The sequence below is a fragment of the Myxine glutinosa genome, chromosome 11 (assembly GCF_964187855.1).
Source record: "Myxine glutinosa chromosome 11, kmMyxGlut1.1, whole genome shotgun sequence".
Classification (NCBI taxonomy): Eukaryota; Metazoa; Chordata; class Myxini; order Myxiniformes; family Myxinidae; genus Myxine; species Myxine glutinosa.
The window spans coordinates 95916098-95933103 of NC_136271.1; the positions used below are offsets into that span (position 1 = coordinate 95916098).

A 17006-nucleotide genomic window follows, 5' to 3' on the forward strand; every position below is an offset into this window, starting at 1 on the left:
ATGCATGTTGTTGTTGTTTGTATTTACACCAATTGTACAAGGGACTTGAATTGCTCATGCCACTGTTATCTTTGCTTTTTTTGCTTTGATTGGCTTTATAGATGATAGAGACAGCAAGCCTTCACAGTTTTTGGGCCGGCATTTGATTTTGGATGGCTTGACCCTAGCCAATCTTGACGTTCTTCGCAACTGCACAACTGGCACAACTGAAGGTACCTTGTTGGAGCGTCTTGACTCTTGTGCAACACCCTTTGGCAAACGTCTTCTGCGACAGTGGCTTGTTGCACCTTTATGCTGTCCCGACAGCATCAATGATCGTCTTGATGCCTTGGAAGACCTAATGGCTATCTCTGAGCAAGTGACGAAGGTGTGCAGTGCAAGTCTCTGCACTGGCATTTCATTTCTCTGCACTTGTATTTGAGTGGCTGTCACATAATTATTTATTATCTCGATGTAAAAATTGTTTTTAATACTTTTAAAAAGATGTTTCGGAAAGATATCATTCAATGAATGAAAAATTAACAGAAGAAAAGTTATTGCATACCCTATGCTATATGTTAAGGATATCTCATAAGGATCTCTGCCCCATCCCTCCTCCCGCTCCCTCCCCATTAAACACCAATTAATTGAATGCAATCTTTGTTTAACCATTTTCTTAAATGCAGGTGAAGGAGCTTCTACGAAAGCTCCCGGATCTTGAGCGACTTCTGAGCAAAATACACAGCATTGGGCTCCGTCCAAGAGGTGGTAGCAGTGACCCGGACAGTCGAGCGATCTTCTACGAGGAGAAAGAGTACAGCCGGCGAAAAATTGCTGATTTCCTAGCAACTATTGATGGGTTTCAAACTGCTCAGCAGGCTGTGTACACCCTGAAGGTGGGATATGATGCTAAAACTGGGTGTCATTGATGCTGTTACTGACAGGCTTCTCTGCAGAATGTGAAAGTTGAAGGCCGCAATGTAAATTGATGTGTATTTATTTATTTATTGAGCATAAAAAGGTGCTGTTATTTCCATTGGTTGTGGCCATGTTGCAGGACTGCTTATCTGGGTTCAGATCTCGTTTGCTCCGCCGTGTGGCAGCTGTGGCTGGGGAAGAGAGCGATGGCCTATTTCCAGAGCTGACTGATGATCTGAAGTACTGGAACAGTGCCTTTGACCACACGAAGGCACGCTGCAGAGGTGACATTGAACCCAAACCAGGCTTCGACCCTGAATATGACCAGGCCATGGCTGACGTAAAGGATATCACACAGAAATTAATGGTATGCACATATCACATGTTGTTCAACAATTTTGTGGCCGTGGTCTTCATTTTGTTTGTCCTTCCCAATCAACCGGTATATGGTGTGTTTGTTTATGCCCCATCGACATAATTACCATCTTTATTTATCTTTATCTCGCAGGTTTAAAATGCACTGTCATTTAAAATTATTAAGCTAAAAATAATAATAAATTTAACTTCAATGGCACTTGGTGGAGAGCATATCTCTGCCAGGTTGAACAGTTTATGTTTTGTATCCCACTGGTAGGCCAGATCTGGATTCGGACCTGAACCAAAATCTAATCGGCTTGTTCTTGTTGCCCAACCAACTCGTCAACCTAGTTTTGCCATAAGTCGTCCCCAACTTTTTGAAACATCATGATATATAGTGTTTGGTCCGATCACTGAATGATGCAAAGATGAAATGATTTGATTTTGGGGTGAAGAGGTCAAAGGTCAGAGTCTGTAATGGGTTTATAACTGGAGAACGGCTGAAGGGAACCAAGTCAAACTTAGTAAAACTATGTATAATGACATAAAGATAAACGGGTTAGATTATTGGGTCAAAGGTCAGAAGTTCTGTTAGGTAAAAATTCTGTTACTGTGATAACTTGTGAACCAGTGATGGGATTTTGACCAAACTTGTTACAAGTATGTATATTTTGATGAAAAGATGAACTGATTAGATTTCAGCATTAAAGTTCAAAGGTCAGAGGTCATGTCAGGTAAACATGTGATACTTGAGAACAGCTGAAGGGATTTAAATCAAACTTGGTACAAGTATTATAATGATTCGACGTCGCGACATCGAAGAGTGCCGTTCTAGTTTTAAGTTGTTCTCCTCAGCAACATTTCCTCTTGACTGTATTTTTGCTGTTGCGCATCATTGAACGCTTGGTCTAGCCTCTTCAGTGAATGGTGCTTTCATAACCTTTTGGACAATGCAATAAATCTCTTTCTTATGCCTCCGCCGACGAAGTTGCCAGAGGCATTATGTTTTTGGGTTGTCCGTCCAGTTGTCCGTCCGTCCGTCTGTGATAGATTTTCATTACCACGATAACTTGAGAACAGCTGAAGGGATCCGAGTCATACTTGGTGCAGGTATGTATAATAAGGTAAAGATGAACTGATTCCCTCCGCCACCATATGTGGATGGAGGTTTTGTTTTCACCCGTCTGTCTGTCTGTTTCTTTGTGAACAAGATATCTCAAAAAGTTGTGGACGGATTTGGACAAAACTTGGTGGACAGGTTGTGCCTGTGACAAGGAAAAATGGATAAGATTTTGGTGAAGATCTGAATATGGATTCAGATATGAGAATTATTTAATTTTTTAAGTTGTTCTTCACCATTGAGAGATAAGGCTAAAACCAACATATACAGCAGGATATCTCAAAAAGTTATGCATGGATTTGGACGAAACTTGGTGGACAGGTTATGTGTGTGACAAGGACGAAATGATTCAATTTTGGGTGAAGATCCGGATCCGGCTTGTATAATTTTTTAAAGTGATTCTTCACCATTGTGAGAAAGGGCCAAAAACAATACAAAGCAGGATATCTCAAAAAGTTGTGGACGGATGATTTTGATTATATGTGATTCTGTATTGTGATTTTCCGATCTACTCTGGGATACAAAACGTAAACTGTTCACCTGGCGGAGTTATGCTCTCCACTGAGCGCCGTTCCAGTTAGGTTTTGGGGTCATCAGGTCATGTTAGGTAAAATACTTTTACCGTGCCAACTTGTGAACCAGTGATGGAATTTTAACCAAAGTTGGTACAGGTAAGTATTATGATGCAAAAATGAACTGATTACCTCCACCACCAAAGGTGGATGGAGGTTATGTTTTCACCCATGTCTGTCTGTCTGCTTGTTTGTTTGTTTGTGAACAAGATATCTCAAAATGTTGTGGACGGATTCGGACGAAATTTGGCACAGAGGTGGCGTACATGACAAGGACGAAATGATTAGATTTTGGTGAAGATCTGGATTCGGATCTGGCTACTATAATATTGTCGCGCAACCGCCGAAATTTATATCAGGCGATCGCAGATTCTGATCACGAAGGCTTTAACTCAGAGTCGGAAACTCAATGGCGGATTCCAAAATCTAAAACCCCTAAGCGCTCGGAATGAAGGGAAGCAGCGCAAGTCCCCGCAGCCTTAACTATCAAATCAATCGCCCGGTAAACTGCATTCAGGTATTATATACAAAAAGTAATGCAAGGGTTTATTGAATAACAGGCAGGGACAGGAAAATGTGACTATAAACCCAAGGTAACTAAATTGGGATCCCACACACACCAGATATCAGACACGAGACGAGGGAGATGAATTAAAGAAAGAAACACGTCTTGTAAAATGTACACGTAGAGCTCGGCTTAGCTTGTCTTGTCGTCTTCTTCCGCTGCTGTCCAGCACCGCCCCGCCCGGCCCGACCGCACACCACGAGGTCCTGCTCCAAGCTCCGATCCTCTCGCCTCCAACGAGGTCCGTGCACCAAGCTCCAAAAGCACCAGCACCGCTCCACTCGGGCTACACCTCAGCCCAACTCGGGTCGGGATCTCTGAACGACTCGACCGGGCTGCTGAAGACAACTCCTCGTATCGACTCGACTGCCCAATGGCGTTCGGCAAACTGGCGTTCAGCAACTCCCTATGGCTCAACTGCCAACACAACTCGGGCTCTCTCTCTGCACGGCCAGGAATCCAACTGCTCTGGGTCAGATCTTCTCAACTGCGCAATGGCCACTGTGCACATGAACTCTTGACTCAGATCTCACTCCTCACTCTCGGCTCAACTCTCCACTGCCCGAAATGGCATCCTGCCCTCGTTAATATCTCTGGCCGATGACGTCAGCATTGGCGCAATGCTCTGCCAATCAGAGCCTCCCCCGACTCGCCAGCTCACTCAGGTCATGCCCACTGCGTCACCCCAACTCTCGTCCCTATTCCTTGGTCACAGCACGTGCTATGCGAGGCGGGTAGGCCTCTCGGAGGTGTAAATGGTGGCGGCCAATTGTGGCGGTGTTTTAGCCCGATTTCTTCCTAAGTCATGTCAGGGGGAAGGGTGTCATTTAGTGTTGTACTAAAGGTCATAACTAATGTTTGAGTGGTGTGCAGTGCCAAAATGGACAAAGGTTTGACTACCAGGTGAGACATACAAGGGCTCTACTCATTATTCCCTACACTAACTAACACACAAATCTCCTGATAGATTCACAATCGTACATCTTAACCCGACAAACGCCGACACACACAGAACTTATTACAGGTAGATTCCCTATCGTGACGGTCGAAGCATGTTACCTACTCAGATCTACTCTGCTCTACATGTATCACCACCCAAATTCGTAACAATATTTTAAGTAATTCTTCACCATTGGGTGATAGGGCCATAGCATGATATCTCAAAATGTTATGGATGGATTTGGGCAAAACTTGGTTAAGCAGGTTGGGTGTGTGACGAGGACTAATCGTTTCGATTTTGGTGAAGATCCGAATATGGATTCGGATACGAGATTTATTTGATTTTTAAATAATTCTTCACCATTGAGAGTTTGGGCGAAAAGTGATAAATAACATGATATTTGAAAAAGTTATGGACGAGTTATGACTAAACTAGGTGGATGAGTTGGTTAGGTAATGAGAACAAGCTGATTGGATTTTGGTTCAGGTCCAAATCCAGATCCGGCCTGTCAGTGGGATACAAAATAAACTGTTCAGCCTGGCAGAGGTATGCACTCGACCGAGTGCCGTTCTCGTTTCATTTTGGGGTCAAGAGGTGAAAGGTCAAATGTTCGCGTCTGTAATAGGTTTATAATTTGAGAACTGCAGAAGGGATCTAAATCAAACTTGGTACAGGTATGCCTAATGATGTAAAGATTAACTAACTGGATTTTTTGGGTCAAGAGGTCAAATGTCAGACACCCCATGAGGTAAAAATTCTGTTATCGAACCAGTCATGGGATTTTTTTTCACCAAACTTGGTATCATTATAGATAATGCAAAAATCAACTGATTTGATTTTTTTATCAAGAGGTCGAAGGTCATGTTAAGTAAAAATTATGATACTGGGCTAACTTGTGAACTAGTGATGGGATTTTTAACAAACTTGGTATACGTTTATTTGATGCAAACATTAATTGATTGGATTTCAGCATCAAAGGTCAGAGTTCATGTCAGTTAAAAATGTGATAACTTTAGAACAGCTGAAAAGATTTAAATCAAACTTGGTACAATTATTATCATGATGTAAACATGAACTGAGATATTGGGGTCAAGAGGTCAAACATCATGTTCAGTAAAAAATAATTTTGTTACTGTGATAACTTAACAGAAGTGTTATGTTATGAACAGAAGTGTTATGATTTTTGGGAGCGAGACTTGGGTGATGAATGTAGAGCAGCAATGAAGGCTGGAAAGGGTGGAAATGCGAATGGTTCAGTGGATGTGCGGAGTATCGTTGAGAGAGAGGAAGACAAATGATGAATTGCGAAAGATGATGGGAATGGAGCCTGTGATGGATGCTGGGAAGAGAAACAGTTTGAGATGGTTTGGTGATGTGTTGAGGGAGAATGAAAGTGACTGTTTGAGAAGAGTGATGGCAATGAATGTAGAAGGAAGAAGAGGATGGGGAAGACTGAGAAAGACTTTGCTGAAGATGGTCGAAGAAGAAATGCGGGCAAGGGGGTTAACACAAGGGGAGATGCAGAAAATTGGGCAAAATGGAGAAGATTGCCATGGGGACCGCAAGGCTAACCCCCGCTCTTGCAGGGAAAATGGCCTTAAAATGCCTGTTGTTGTTGTTGTTGTTGTTGTTGTTGTTGATAACTTAACAGCTGAAGGGATCTAAGTCAAACTTGGTACAAGTATTATAATGATGTGATAATGTGGGTGGAGGCAAATTGGTCGACATCGCGATGTCGAAGAGTGCTGATCTTGTTGAAGAAGATTTCCTTCAGTTTCTGTATATATATATATATATATATATATATATATATATATATATATATATATATATATATATATATATATATATATATATATATATATATATATATAGATATAGATGTATGTATATATATATATATAGATGTATGTATATATATATAGATGTATGTATATATATATAGATGTATGTATATATATATATATATATATATATATATATATATATATATATATATATATCTTTATATATATATATATATATATATATATATATATATCTAGCATTTTCTTCTCCAATGTTTTGCAACCTTGCAGTGGACACCAGTACCGTTTTGCTTTCGAAAAATCGTTTCCAACTACTCTGTTCCAAATCACTTTTCTTCTATTCTCTCTCACAAAGTTTGTGAGGTTCTGCATTGATTACATATCTGGATGGGATATCTCACCAGATTTCTCATTACGTTAATGAAAACTTTGAGATTTTAAATGATACCAGCAATTGGAAATCTCACAAGAATTTTCATTCCCTGATGGCAGGGAATCTCATGGGATTTGTCATGATTCCGACGGCAGGGAATCTCATGAGATTTTTCATTAGCTGGACGACAGGGAATTGCGTGAGATTTTTCTTGATCACGATGATGGGGAATTGTGAGATTGTTCACGATCCCGATGATCGGGAATTGTGAGATTTTTCATGATCCCGATGATAGGGAATTGTGAGATTTTTCATGATCCCGATAATAGGGAATTGTGAGATTTTTCATGATCCCGATGATAGGGAATTGTGAGATTTTTCATGATCCCGAGAATAGGGAATTGTGAGATTTTTCATGATCCCGATGATAGGGAATTGTGAGATTTTTCATGATCCCGATAATAGGGAATTGTGAGATTTTTCAAGATCTGGATGACGAGGAATATTGTGACATCAATATTTATGCTGAGTTTTTCAAATGACTGCTCTTTTATTGTGTGGTTGTATGATTTAACATGGTTCCTCTGAGCAGAAATTACCCTTTTTTATTGAGGTACGCATGTAATTTAGATTAACAAGTTGAATTTACTTGTTTATTGATGAAAATGCCTCCTACTTCAGCACATTTGTAAACTTTGCACACACTTTTGATTGCTTAAATGAATCCTCATCATGCATCCCTCTTTGGTTATGAAATAATATGCATGAATCTTTGACATTGGCGATTTCAATTAATCTTGACCTTTCATTGGGACCAGGATTACTTGGAAAGACAGGGCAAACACATTGGATGTCGAAAACTGCATTATTGGGGCACTGGACGTAACCGCTTTCAGCTTGAAGTGCCCGACGGTACCCTTTTGGGTCCAGTGCCCGATGAGTACCAACTGAAGGTAAGCTGGCATTTGGCTGAGGGGACACCAACGATAAATCTAAGGCAGAATGCTAGTTGGACTAAGGTCTACGTGATAATTTTTGACGTTGTTTGGTTAAACTTGGGTTTGTTAGTTAGCCTGGTGTTGGATTAGCGGTTAGGGTGCCGGCTTGGGATTCGAGGATCCTGGGTTTGTATCCCGGTCGATCGCTGAATTAACACCAGGGGGGGTTGACTCAGCCTGTCATCCTTCCGAGGTCGGCAAATTGAGTACCAGTTCACTGGTAATTACCTGTGTGTCGCAAGAGGCGACAAACAGGGTTAGTGACGGGAAGGGCATCCGGCCATAAAACATTGCTTCAAAAAGGGGCCGCAGTGCCCGAAAAGGCCAACCCCTGCTCTGCGGGGAAAAATGGCTTCGAAAGGTGGGTTTTTATTTTTATTTTTTGGTTAAACTTAGGCATGTACTGCGTAGTCATTTTTACTTCATTCTCATCCATGTTTATGTTCTTTAAACACATGATCTGCATTGTGTATGCACAGACAGGTATATACGAGGGGCAGGCAATAAGTAACCTTAAAATATTTTTCACAACTTGTTTATTGCATGTATGTGTGTAACAACTGTTATTTTTCAACATAATCTCCATTGCGTTAAATGCATTTTTTCCAGCACTTTTTACTAAGGCCTGGATTCCTCTAGAAAAAAATATTTTGGCTGCTTGTGGAGCCATTCCTGCACCGCCTCTTGGACCTCTTCGTCGGATCGGAAAGTGGTTCCACTGAGGGCCTCTTTAAGTGGCCCAAAGATGTGGTAACCCGAAGGGGTGAGGTCTGGCGAGTAGGGTGGATGAGGAAGACATTTAAAATGCAGGTCCTCTGGTTGCAGCTGTAGCGTGGGCGGTATGGGGCCGAGCATTGTCATGCTGCAGCAAAACACTGGTAGTGAGTAGTCCACCACGTTTTGATGTGAATGCTGGTTTCAGATGATTTTTAAGGAGCATTCACTTGGTCAACTCTAACCTAAAGGTGGTTATATTCACTTGGTCAACTTATAACCATCCATCACAACTCTGTTATCTGCAATGATCTTGACTGTGTCATCGTGGCATCACCAGCTGGTTGGTTGAAGTTTTCTGCAACAACCAACCATGGAATTGTAGCTAAGGCTTTCTCTGACTGTGGGTTCAATCCATCATGAAAATCTTCCGACATGAGAAAAATGTCCAACCTACCTCCCGAGTTTTTCCTCTGCTACTAATGGCTCTTCGGACTATGTTCTTGTCAAAGCCCATATCTTTCTGGCTATTGTTATGGAATAACCTCAATGTCACAGAACCTGGTTGTTTGCATTGGCCAACTAGCAGGGACAGTAAATTGCTCTCTCATAAAAGGATTGGGCTGCCATCTCCACAACATCTGATATTCATTCGATATGGGAAAACTTTCTTTCATGCACACATTTATTCAATCTTGTCGGCACTGGTACACTGAGTCCTGTGGTGAGGCAGTTGCAGTCAAGCCGCTTGCTTTCTCAACATCGAAGGCTAACCGGAGTGAGGGCAACTTTAGGTCACTCCAGGAGGCTCACAGCAATTAAGCCGGAAAACATCGCCTTGCTCATTTCAAGGCCGAACTTTCCAACCAGGCTCCTTTCTCAAAGTTCTGATGGAACTTGTTAAGTCAGTCTCTGGCATACACTCATTCTCTATCCCCTTCCTCAATTCCCTTCTGGACAAGGAGAATGTTTCAACTCTGTGTTTGCCTCTGTATCTCGTACACCCAACCCGTCCTGTTCTGTACACCCAACCCGAAATTGTATGGAAAGTCCAGCCTTGTGGGAGAGCTAGAACACTCAATGGACTAGTACGCAACAGGACAAAAGGAACAGTAAAATATATAGACTTGGACAAATAATAGGTGTGGGGAGGAGTGAGGGACAAGGGAGGGTGCATGAGGTGGAAAAGATGGATACAGCCGCTAACTCTCAGGAAGGGAAAACTTGAAACTTGGAAGGATATGGGCTAGGGGTGGGGGAGAGTGGGCGGGAGGGGGGGGGGCAGGGAGGTAAACAGGTGAAGAAAAGATCCTGGATTTGGATGGGGGATGATGATCTGAGATGGTGATGAACAGCAGTCTTGAACATTTGGAGGGAAGAATGAGATTGGAGAGAATGTGGAAGTTGGTTCCACATGTGGGCATCTGCCTTGTACCCACTGTCTTCCATACTCTTTTATTCATGCGCTAAGATGTAGAGAGAGTTCTGTCTCGCCTTGTCTCGTTATCGGCGACGGGTGAAGATGTCCTCGGTATCCATGTTCTCAAATCTTGCACAGCTGTTCCTGCCTCTTCCTTGTCTGCTCTCTTTAAATTTTTTCCTCCTTCGTTAGCCACTTCTCATCTTCCTGCAAGGCAGCAGATATCGCTCTCAACCACGAGATACCTGAAGAAATATATCCTCTCAGGTTTGGGTCATTAACCTTCCTTCTAATTCCGAGCAAACTCATGGAATCTATCATCGCTGCTGACGTTGTCTTTCCTCATCTATTCTTATCTATTACGGTGTGTACCCTGGTTAGAATAGGTACACCGTATCCCTGCGTGTCGTAAGAGGCGACGAAGAGGGTTGGCGTCAGGAAGGGCATCCGGCCATAAAAACATTGCCTCAAAAAGAGAACCATGACAATTACAACTACATATGGGCAGGGTACAGCCCGAAGTGGAGATCGGTTTCTGAGGTTTGGGACATGGAATGTCGGGACAATGACAGGGAGATCAGGAGAAGTGGTGGAAGTATTGATCAGAAGAAGAGTGGACATATGTTGTGTGCAAGAGACGAGATGGAAGGGAAGTGGTGTGAGAATGGTGAAGGGTAGGCAGGGACAGAAATACAAGTTTGTGTGGCAAGGGTGCCCGGAGGGCGTGAATGGTGTTGGTGTCCTGTTTTCTGAGGAGTTTGTAGACAGTGTGATGAGTGTGACGAGAGTGAGTGAAAGGTTGATGATGGTGAAAATGATGATTGGAAAGCTCTTGGTGAACGTCATCTCGGGATATGCTCCGCAGGTTGGTCGGAGCGATGAAGAGGACAAGTTCTGGTGTGGAACTTGTCCTCCATCGTCCTACCTGATGGTGCGTAGGCGAGATCGGGGGCACCTCCGGGACACAAAGGTGATCCCGGGGGAGGAGGCTGTTTCACAGCACCACTTGGTTGTCTGCGACATAAGGGTGAAAGGTGCGAGGAGAGCTCGGCGGGTAAAGTACCAACCGAGAATGAAGGTGTGGAGGTTGAAAGAGGTGACAGTAAGGGAGGCATTAAAAGAGAGGCTGAGTCGGGTAGAGGATGATGTGGTTGAGCTTGAACGTGGTTGGATGTCAATGAAAGATAGTCTGTTGGGAGCCGTTGGTGAGGTATGTAGATGGACAAAAGGACCACCGAGGCACTCGTGGTGGGATGATGAAGTTGGAAAGAGGATTGACGAGAAGAGGAAGAAGTTCAAGGAGTGGCAGAAGGCGAAGGGTACGGGAGCAGAAAAAGCAGAGCATGAAAGTTATAAGGCAGCCAAGAAGGCTGCAAAGAAAGGTTGCAAAGGCACAGGAGACATGTAGGAAAATGTTCGGAGAACGCTTGGATTCGGAAGAGGGTCAGAGAGCGGTATTCAGGATTGCAAAGCAGATAGCGAAAGAGAGGTGTGATGTGATGGGGGTGAGTTGCTTGAAGGATGAAGTGGGACAAATCGTTGTGGACCCAGATGGAATTAAAGGAAGATGGAAAAGGTATATGGAAATGCTGTTGAATACAGAGAATGAATGGGATGGCAACATAGAGAGTAACCCAGTTTTAGGACCGGCAGAGAAGATAACTGAGAAGGAAGTTGAGGAAGCGATAAAAGCAATGAAGAGTAGAAAAGCGGGAGGGCCGACGGGAGTTGTGGGAGATATGTTGAAGGCAGCAGGAAGTTGGGGTGTGAAGAGAATGGCAAAGATCTGTAATTTGGTGGTGAAAGAAGGTCGCATTCCAGTGGATTGGGAACTGAGTACCCTCATCCCTCTATACAATGGGAAAGGTGACCCTCTGGAGTGTGGCTCGTACCAAGCGATAAAGTTATTGGAGCATGGAATGAAGGTATTGGAAAGGGTGTTGGAGAGGAGGATAAGGAAGAAGGTGAAGATCGACGAAATGATCGACGAAATGAAGATCGAGATCGAAAAAATTTCATCCGCAGCTCAATGGAATACTGCTCTCCCCTCTGGGCTGGTGCTCCTGCCTCACACCTAGCTCGTCTTCACGCTGTTGAAACCAAAGCATTCAGAATCGTTGGAATCTCCCGCGATGAAGCTAACTCCAAGGGCCTCTCACTCACTCACCGCAGGCAGGTTGGTGGTCTTTCCGTCTTCTACCGACTCCTCTCTGGCCTTGCCCCCCCAGCTCTCTCTGGGCTCTGTCCCGCAAATATTCCTACAGGTCGCACAAGATCTGCCTGCAACCCTCGTATGGTCAAACTGCCAAAATCAAGACTCTCTGCTCACCTTCACTCCTTAATTCCTCTTTTCTCCCACCTCTGGAACAAACTCCCTCACTCTCTTCAATCCCACTCCACCCTCCAGGTCTTTAAAACAGCTGTTCACCACCATCTCTTATCTTCCCCCATCCAAAACCTTGATCTTTTCTACCCCCGCTAATTTCACCCCAAATCCACTTTTTTGAAATACCAACTTCTGTCCTGGAAGTCCTTGGTGTCCTTGTGTTTTATACTTCTCCTCCCCCCCCCCCCCCCCCTTCCCACGCCTCCTCCCCCCAAGCCCTCTCCCTTCCACACATCTCCCTGCTCTCAAATGTTGTGTTTGTGTGCTTCCCCTTCTCTCCCCATCTTGTTTTCCGCTCCCTCTTTTTATATATTTTGTTTGTCTGGTTGATTTGTTTGTGAAGTAAATGTTAGCTCTTTCACGAGCCTCGATTCAGTATACAAAAAAAAAAAAAAAAAAAAAAATGCAGTTTGGATTTATGCCAGGAAGAGGAACGACAGACGCGCTCTTTATTGTGAGGCAGTTGCAGGAGAAGTACATGGAGAAGAGGAAGAAGTTGTGTCTTGGGTTTGTTGATCTGGAGAAAGCATTCGATAGGGTTCCACGCGAAGTATTGACATGGGCATTGAGGAAGTTAGAAGTGGAGGAATGGTTGATCAGAGTTGTGATGGCAATGTACAAAAGAGCGCGCACAGCTGTAAGGACGAAGGACGGGAACAGTGGTGAGTTTGAGGTGAAGGTGGGAGTGCATCAGGGGTCGGTACTAAGTCCACTACTATTTGTAGCTGTGATGGAGGTGCTGGCTCAGACCGTAAAGGAGGGTTTACCGTGGGAGTTGTTGTATGCAGATGATCTGGTGTTGATTGCGGAAAGTATGGATGGACTGAAGGAATAGATGAACAAGTGGAAGGAATGTATGGAGACAAAAGGTCTGAAGGTGAATATAGGAAAGACGAAGGTGATGGCAAGTGGTAAAGCATGTGGTGAGGTGGAAAGAACTGGGAAGTGGCCCTGTGCTGTGTGCAGGAAGGGTGTCGGAGTGAACTCTATTCAATGTACAATGTGCGCTGAGTGGGTTCATCAAAAATGTAGTGGTCTGAGAGGATCATTAACCAGTGTGGCAGCTACCTTCAAATGTAAGGTGTGCACAGAGGGAGCTGCAGATGGAGGAAATGTTGAGTTGGATCTTGGAGACGGCGTGAAGCTGGAAGGTGTGAAAATATTTTGCTACCTCGGAGACATGCTGAATGGAGAAGGTGGATCAGACTCGGCAACGGTTGCTAGATTGAGATGTGCATGGAAGAAGTTTCGGGAACTGAGTGGCGTGCTGATGCGGAGGGGAGTGTCGTTGAAGCTGAAGGGAAAGGTGTATGCTGCATGTGTGAGAAGTGTTATGATTTATGGGAGCGAGACGGGTCAGGAATGTCGAGCAGCAACGAAGGCTGGAAAGGGTGGATATGCGAATGGTTCGGTGGATGTGTGGAGTGCCGTTGAGAGAGAGGAAGACAAATGATGAATTGCGAAAGATGATGGGAATAGAGCCTGTGATTGATGCTGTAAAGAGGAACAGGTTGAGATGGTTTGGTCATGTGTTGAGGAAGGATGAAAGTGACTGGTTGAGAAGAGTGATGGAAATGAATGTAGAAGGAAGTCGAGGACGGGGAAGACCGAGAAAGACTTGGCTAAAGATGGTGGAAAAAGAAATGCGGGCAAGGGGGTTAACAAGGAGAGATGCTTAAAATATGGCAAAATGGAGAATATTGTCATGGGGACCGCAAGGCTAACCCCCGCTCTAGCAGGGAAAATGGCCTTAAAATGCATGTTGTGTTGTTGTATTCGAACCGACTGATCTCTGACCAGTCTGGACATACTATTGCTTTTCTCTCAGTAACATTTGGAAACTGTAAATCTCAAATAATAGGACAAGACCCTTTCCACGTAACTATCTCAGGCATTCAACACAATCTCGCATCTTGCTCTGCTTGACGTCAAGCTGGCTGCTTGGGCCATTCAAGGCCTCCTTGTTTTGGACTGTTTGATGTTTGCACATTTCCACCACTGATCTGATTTTACATGTTCTGCAATAAAATGTCCACGTTCGTGTTGTTGCACAGTCCTCGTTGTGGTATTCTGTGATACTGAGTATTGAAACCCAGGTCAAACCTAATTGGCTAGTTTCAATACTCAGTTTCTGTTGGCATTATTTGGCGAACATTAAAGATCTCCCGGTGTCTTCATGAAGAGTAGACGAGCAGATTACCAGGAACTCCTCTTTCTTCAAGATAGTCCCAAAGATGTCTTTCCAGGAGATCTCCCAGCAAAGGCCTGATTTGAATTGGAATGGAAGAGGAGGAAAAGAACCACAAGACTCTGAAGAAGACACTTCAGCAGACAATCTTGAGTCAGAACAACGATCCCAGAGAGCACGAAAGAAGCCTCAATAACTGAAAGACTAGGTCACCAACTAGTTTTCAAATTTAGTACAACAAACTGAAACAGAAGTCATGAACATTGCCAAAGGGAAAGTTCTCAAAGCCAATGATCACTTTGGTTTCTTCCTTCTCGTGCTTTTGGGTTTTTTTCGGATGATTTTGTTTGTGTTGAAATATTTCTGTTTTGTTGTCCAGTGAAGACAATATTATCACAAGTTAGTTGTGCTTGAATTTGACTGTATTGTAGTATGATAACGTGTAGAATGACAAAATCTACAAACTGTTTGAAGTAATATCCATCCAGAATAGGTTCAAAAAGGATTGGTAATAATAGTGTGTTGTTGTTGTTTTTTGTTGGCCAATCATCTTACAGCAAAAGTTGTGTGTACCACTAAGGTGGGGAGGGACGTCGTATTCTGTGATACTGAGTATTGAAACTCACCAATGAGCTTTGAGCTGGGTTTCAACAAATAGGAGCGGGCGTTCTGGGAGTGTGGATTATTTACGTCATGGCTGCATGTGGTTGATTAAAAAAGTGATTGCTGTTTTCAACGAGGGGGCCTGCCGGGTTTTCATTGAGCACACTCAGCTGTGTTGGTACGTGTTGTGAGTGCTCGTGTAACTCTCACACCACTACACTCGCATCTCGCATGCAAGGTGAGGACATTGGAGAGATGACATTGTCCTTTTGCATCAATTACAAGGTTATTTGTGGACGGAACGAATCTTGAGTGTACTGGATGCTCGAACTTTGGTTACACTCTGATGGAAATGCTTTATAATTCTGTTTTTGTTTGTGCTTGCTCAGAGTACCAAAAAAGGTTGTAAACGCTACTGGACACCGAAGATAGAACGGCTGCTTGGAAAGCTAACAGCAGCAGAAGAACGCAGGACTGCACTGCAGAACGACTGCATGCGTCGATTGTTCTCTCACTTCGATAGTAGCTACCAGCGGTGGATTGCGGCCGTCGAATGTGTCTCTGTGCTTGGTAAGCCTTAAAAAAATTGATGTTTGATGTCTCCTAATTTCTGAAAATGTTTGATTTCTGACACAACGTTCCACCTCCGCGATATGCTTTTATCGTTTTGTGAATGCGTTTGTACAAAAATACTGTCCAGTGGGTCCCAGACGCAAAGCATTCCGAAAAATCGTTCTGAAGTCAGACGTTCGTAAGTCAGAACTCAATTTCCCATAGACCAAGTGTTATAAATAGGTTCGGTTCTACAATCAAGCCAAGAAAACCTATTTAACATGATTCAGCTGAAACGCTGAAAGAAAATCTATTTCAAACATAATTAATCTCGTCGAGAATGACTGACAACAAACATGACGAAAATAATAAACATAAAATGAGAATGACTAATCACGAGCAATACGTTTATCAGCCATGATCATGGTTCGTTGTAATGTCACGATAAACGCAAAAATGTGCGTAAACAAAATGGATCCAAATAGTACAGTACAGTACACCAGATGCTGTGAAGTGTTGACCACGTGATGCTCAGACTCCATACAACTCGTCGAAGAATGATTCACGTGCCGCCGAACCAACTAGTCCCGAGTTGCTCTGCTTACGATGTTTGGTTTGCAAATATGAGTCTCTCGTATCTCGGTTATTAGAAAATACAGTCGGACCCCGCTATTCACGGTTCCGCTTTTCGCAGAATCCGCATATTCACGGTTGATAAAATGTAACGTGTTTCTCTATTCGCAGAAAAATGTACCGCAAATTCGTGGTTTTTATTATTATTCATGGACGTGCTCCACAAAATCGCGGGTTTTCCCCCCTATTCGCGGCCATGTCCCGTGAATTCGTGTTTTTTTTATTATTATTCGTGGACGTGCTCGACAAAATCGCGGTGTTTTCCCCCTATTCGTGGCCATGTCCCGTGAATTTGTGTTTTTTTTTCTATTCGCGGCTGTGCTCCACAAAATCGCGGTTTTTTTTTTCCCCTATTCGCGGCCATGTCCCGTGAATTCGTGTTTTTTTTTTTATTATTCGTGGCCATGCTCTGCAAAATCGCTGTTTCCCCCCCCCCCCCCCCCCCCTATTCGCGGCCATGTCCGGTGAATTTGTGGTTTTTCAGGGGCACAAAAAAATTTCATGAGCCGCCAGCTTGACACATTTATAAAACCCATGCTTCACTGGCCATGCAAAAAGCAGCTGGCCGTACGCAAAAAAAACCAAAAAACTTATACAAGCCGCGAGCATGACCTGTTTATACAATACAGTAAATTTTTGTACATGCACTGCTGTGTGCTTTGCGTTTTCATAGCTTTCGCGGCGAATTTTAGCCGCACTATGAGCGAGCTTTGCGGGATATCCCACCAGATGTGTAAACAAGTCAACTCAGTGAATTGTAGAATGCAAACGCTTCATTAAATCGATTACAGGTTGGAATTTACGTTAAAGTATCATCAAAGATCTTACACAATGAAAATACTTTTGGGGATGTTCCATCAGCGACGAAAACATGTCAACC

The 17006-nt window shown here is 43.5% G+C and overlaps 1 protein-coding gene across 2 annotated transcripts in view; it reads left to right on the plus strand.

The window, feature by feature from the left end:
- The window catches only part of MSH6 (mutS homolog 6), a 96503-nt gene that overhangs the window by 42507 nt on the left and 36990 nt on the right, over window positions 1-17006 (plus strand). For both annotated transcript variants that reach the window (XM_068131454.2, XM_068131457.2), the window contains exons 11-15: window positions 102-367; window positions 666-875; window positions 1037-1264; window positions 7451-7585; window positions 15331-15511. In XM_068131454.2, the coding sequence (XP_067987555.2) occupies window positions 102-367; window positions 666-875; window positions 1037-1264; window positions 7451-7585; window positions 15331-15511 (1020 nt within the window). The remainder of the gene's footprint in view (window positions 1-101; window positions 368-665; window positions 876-1036; window positions 1265-7450; window positions 7586-15330; window positions 15512-17006) is intronic.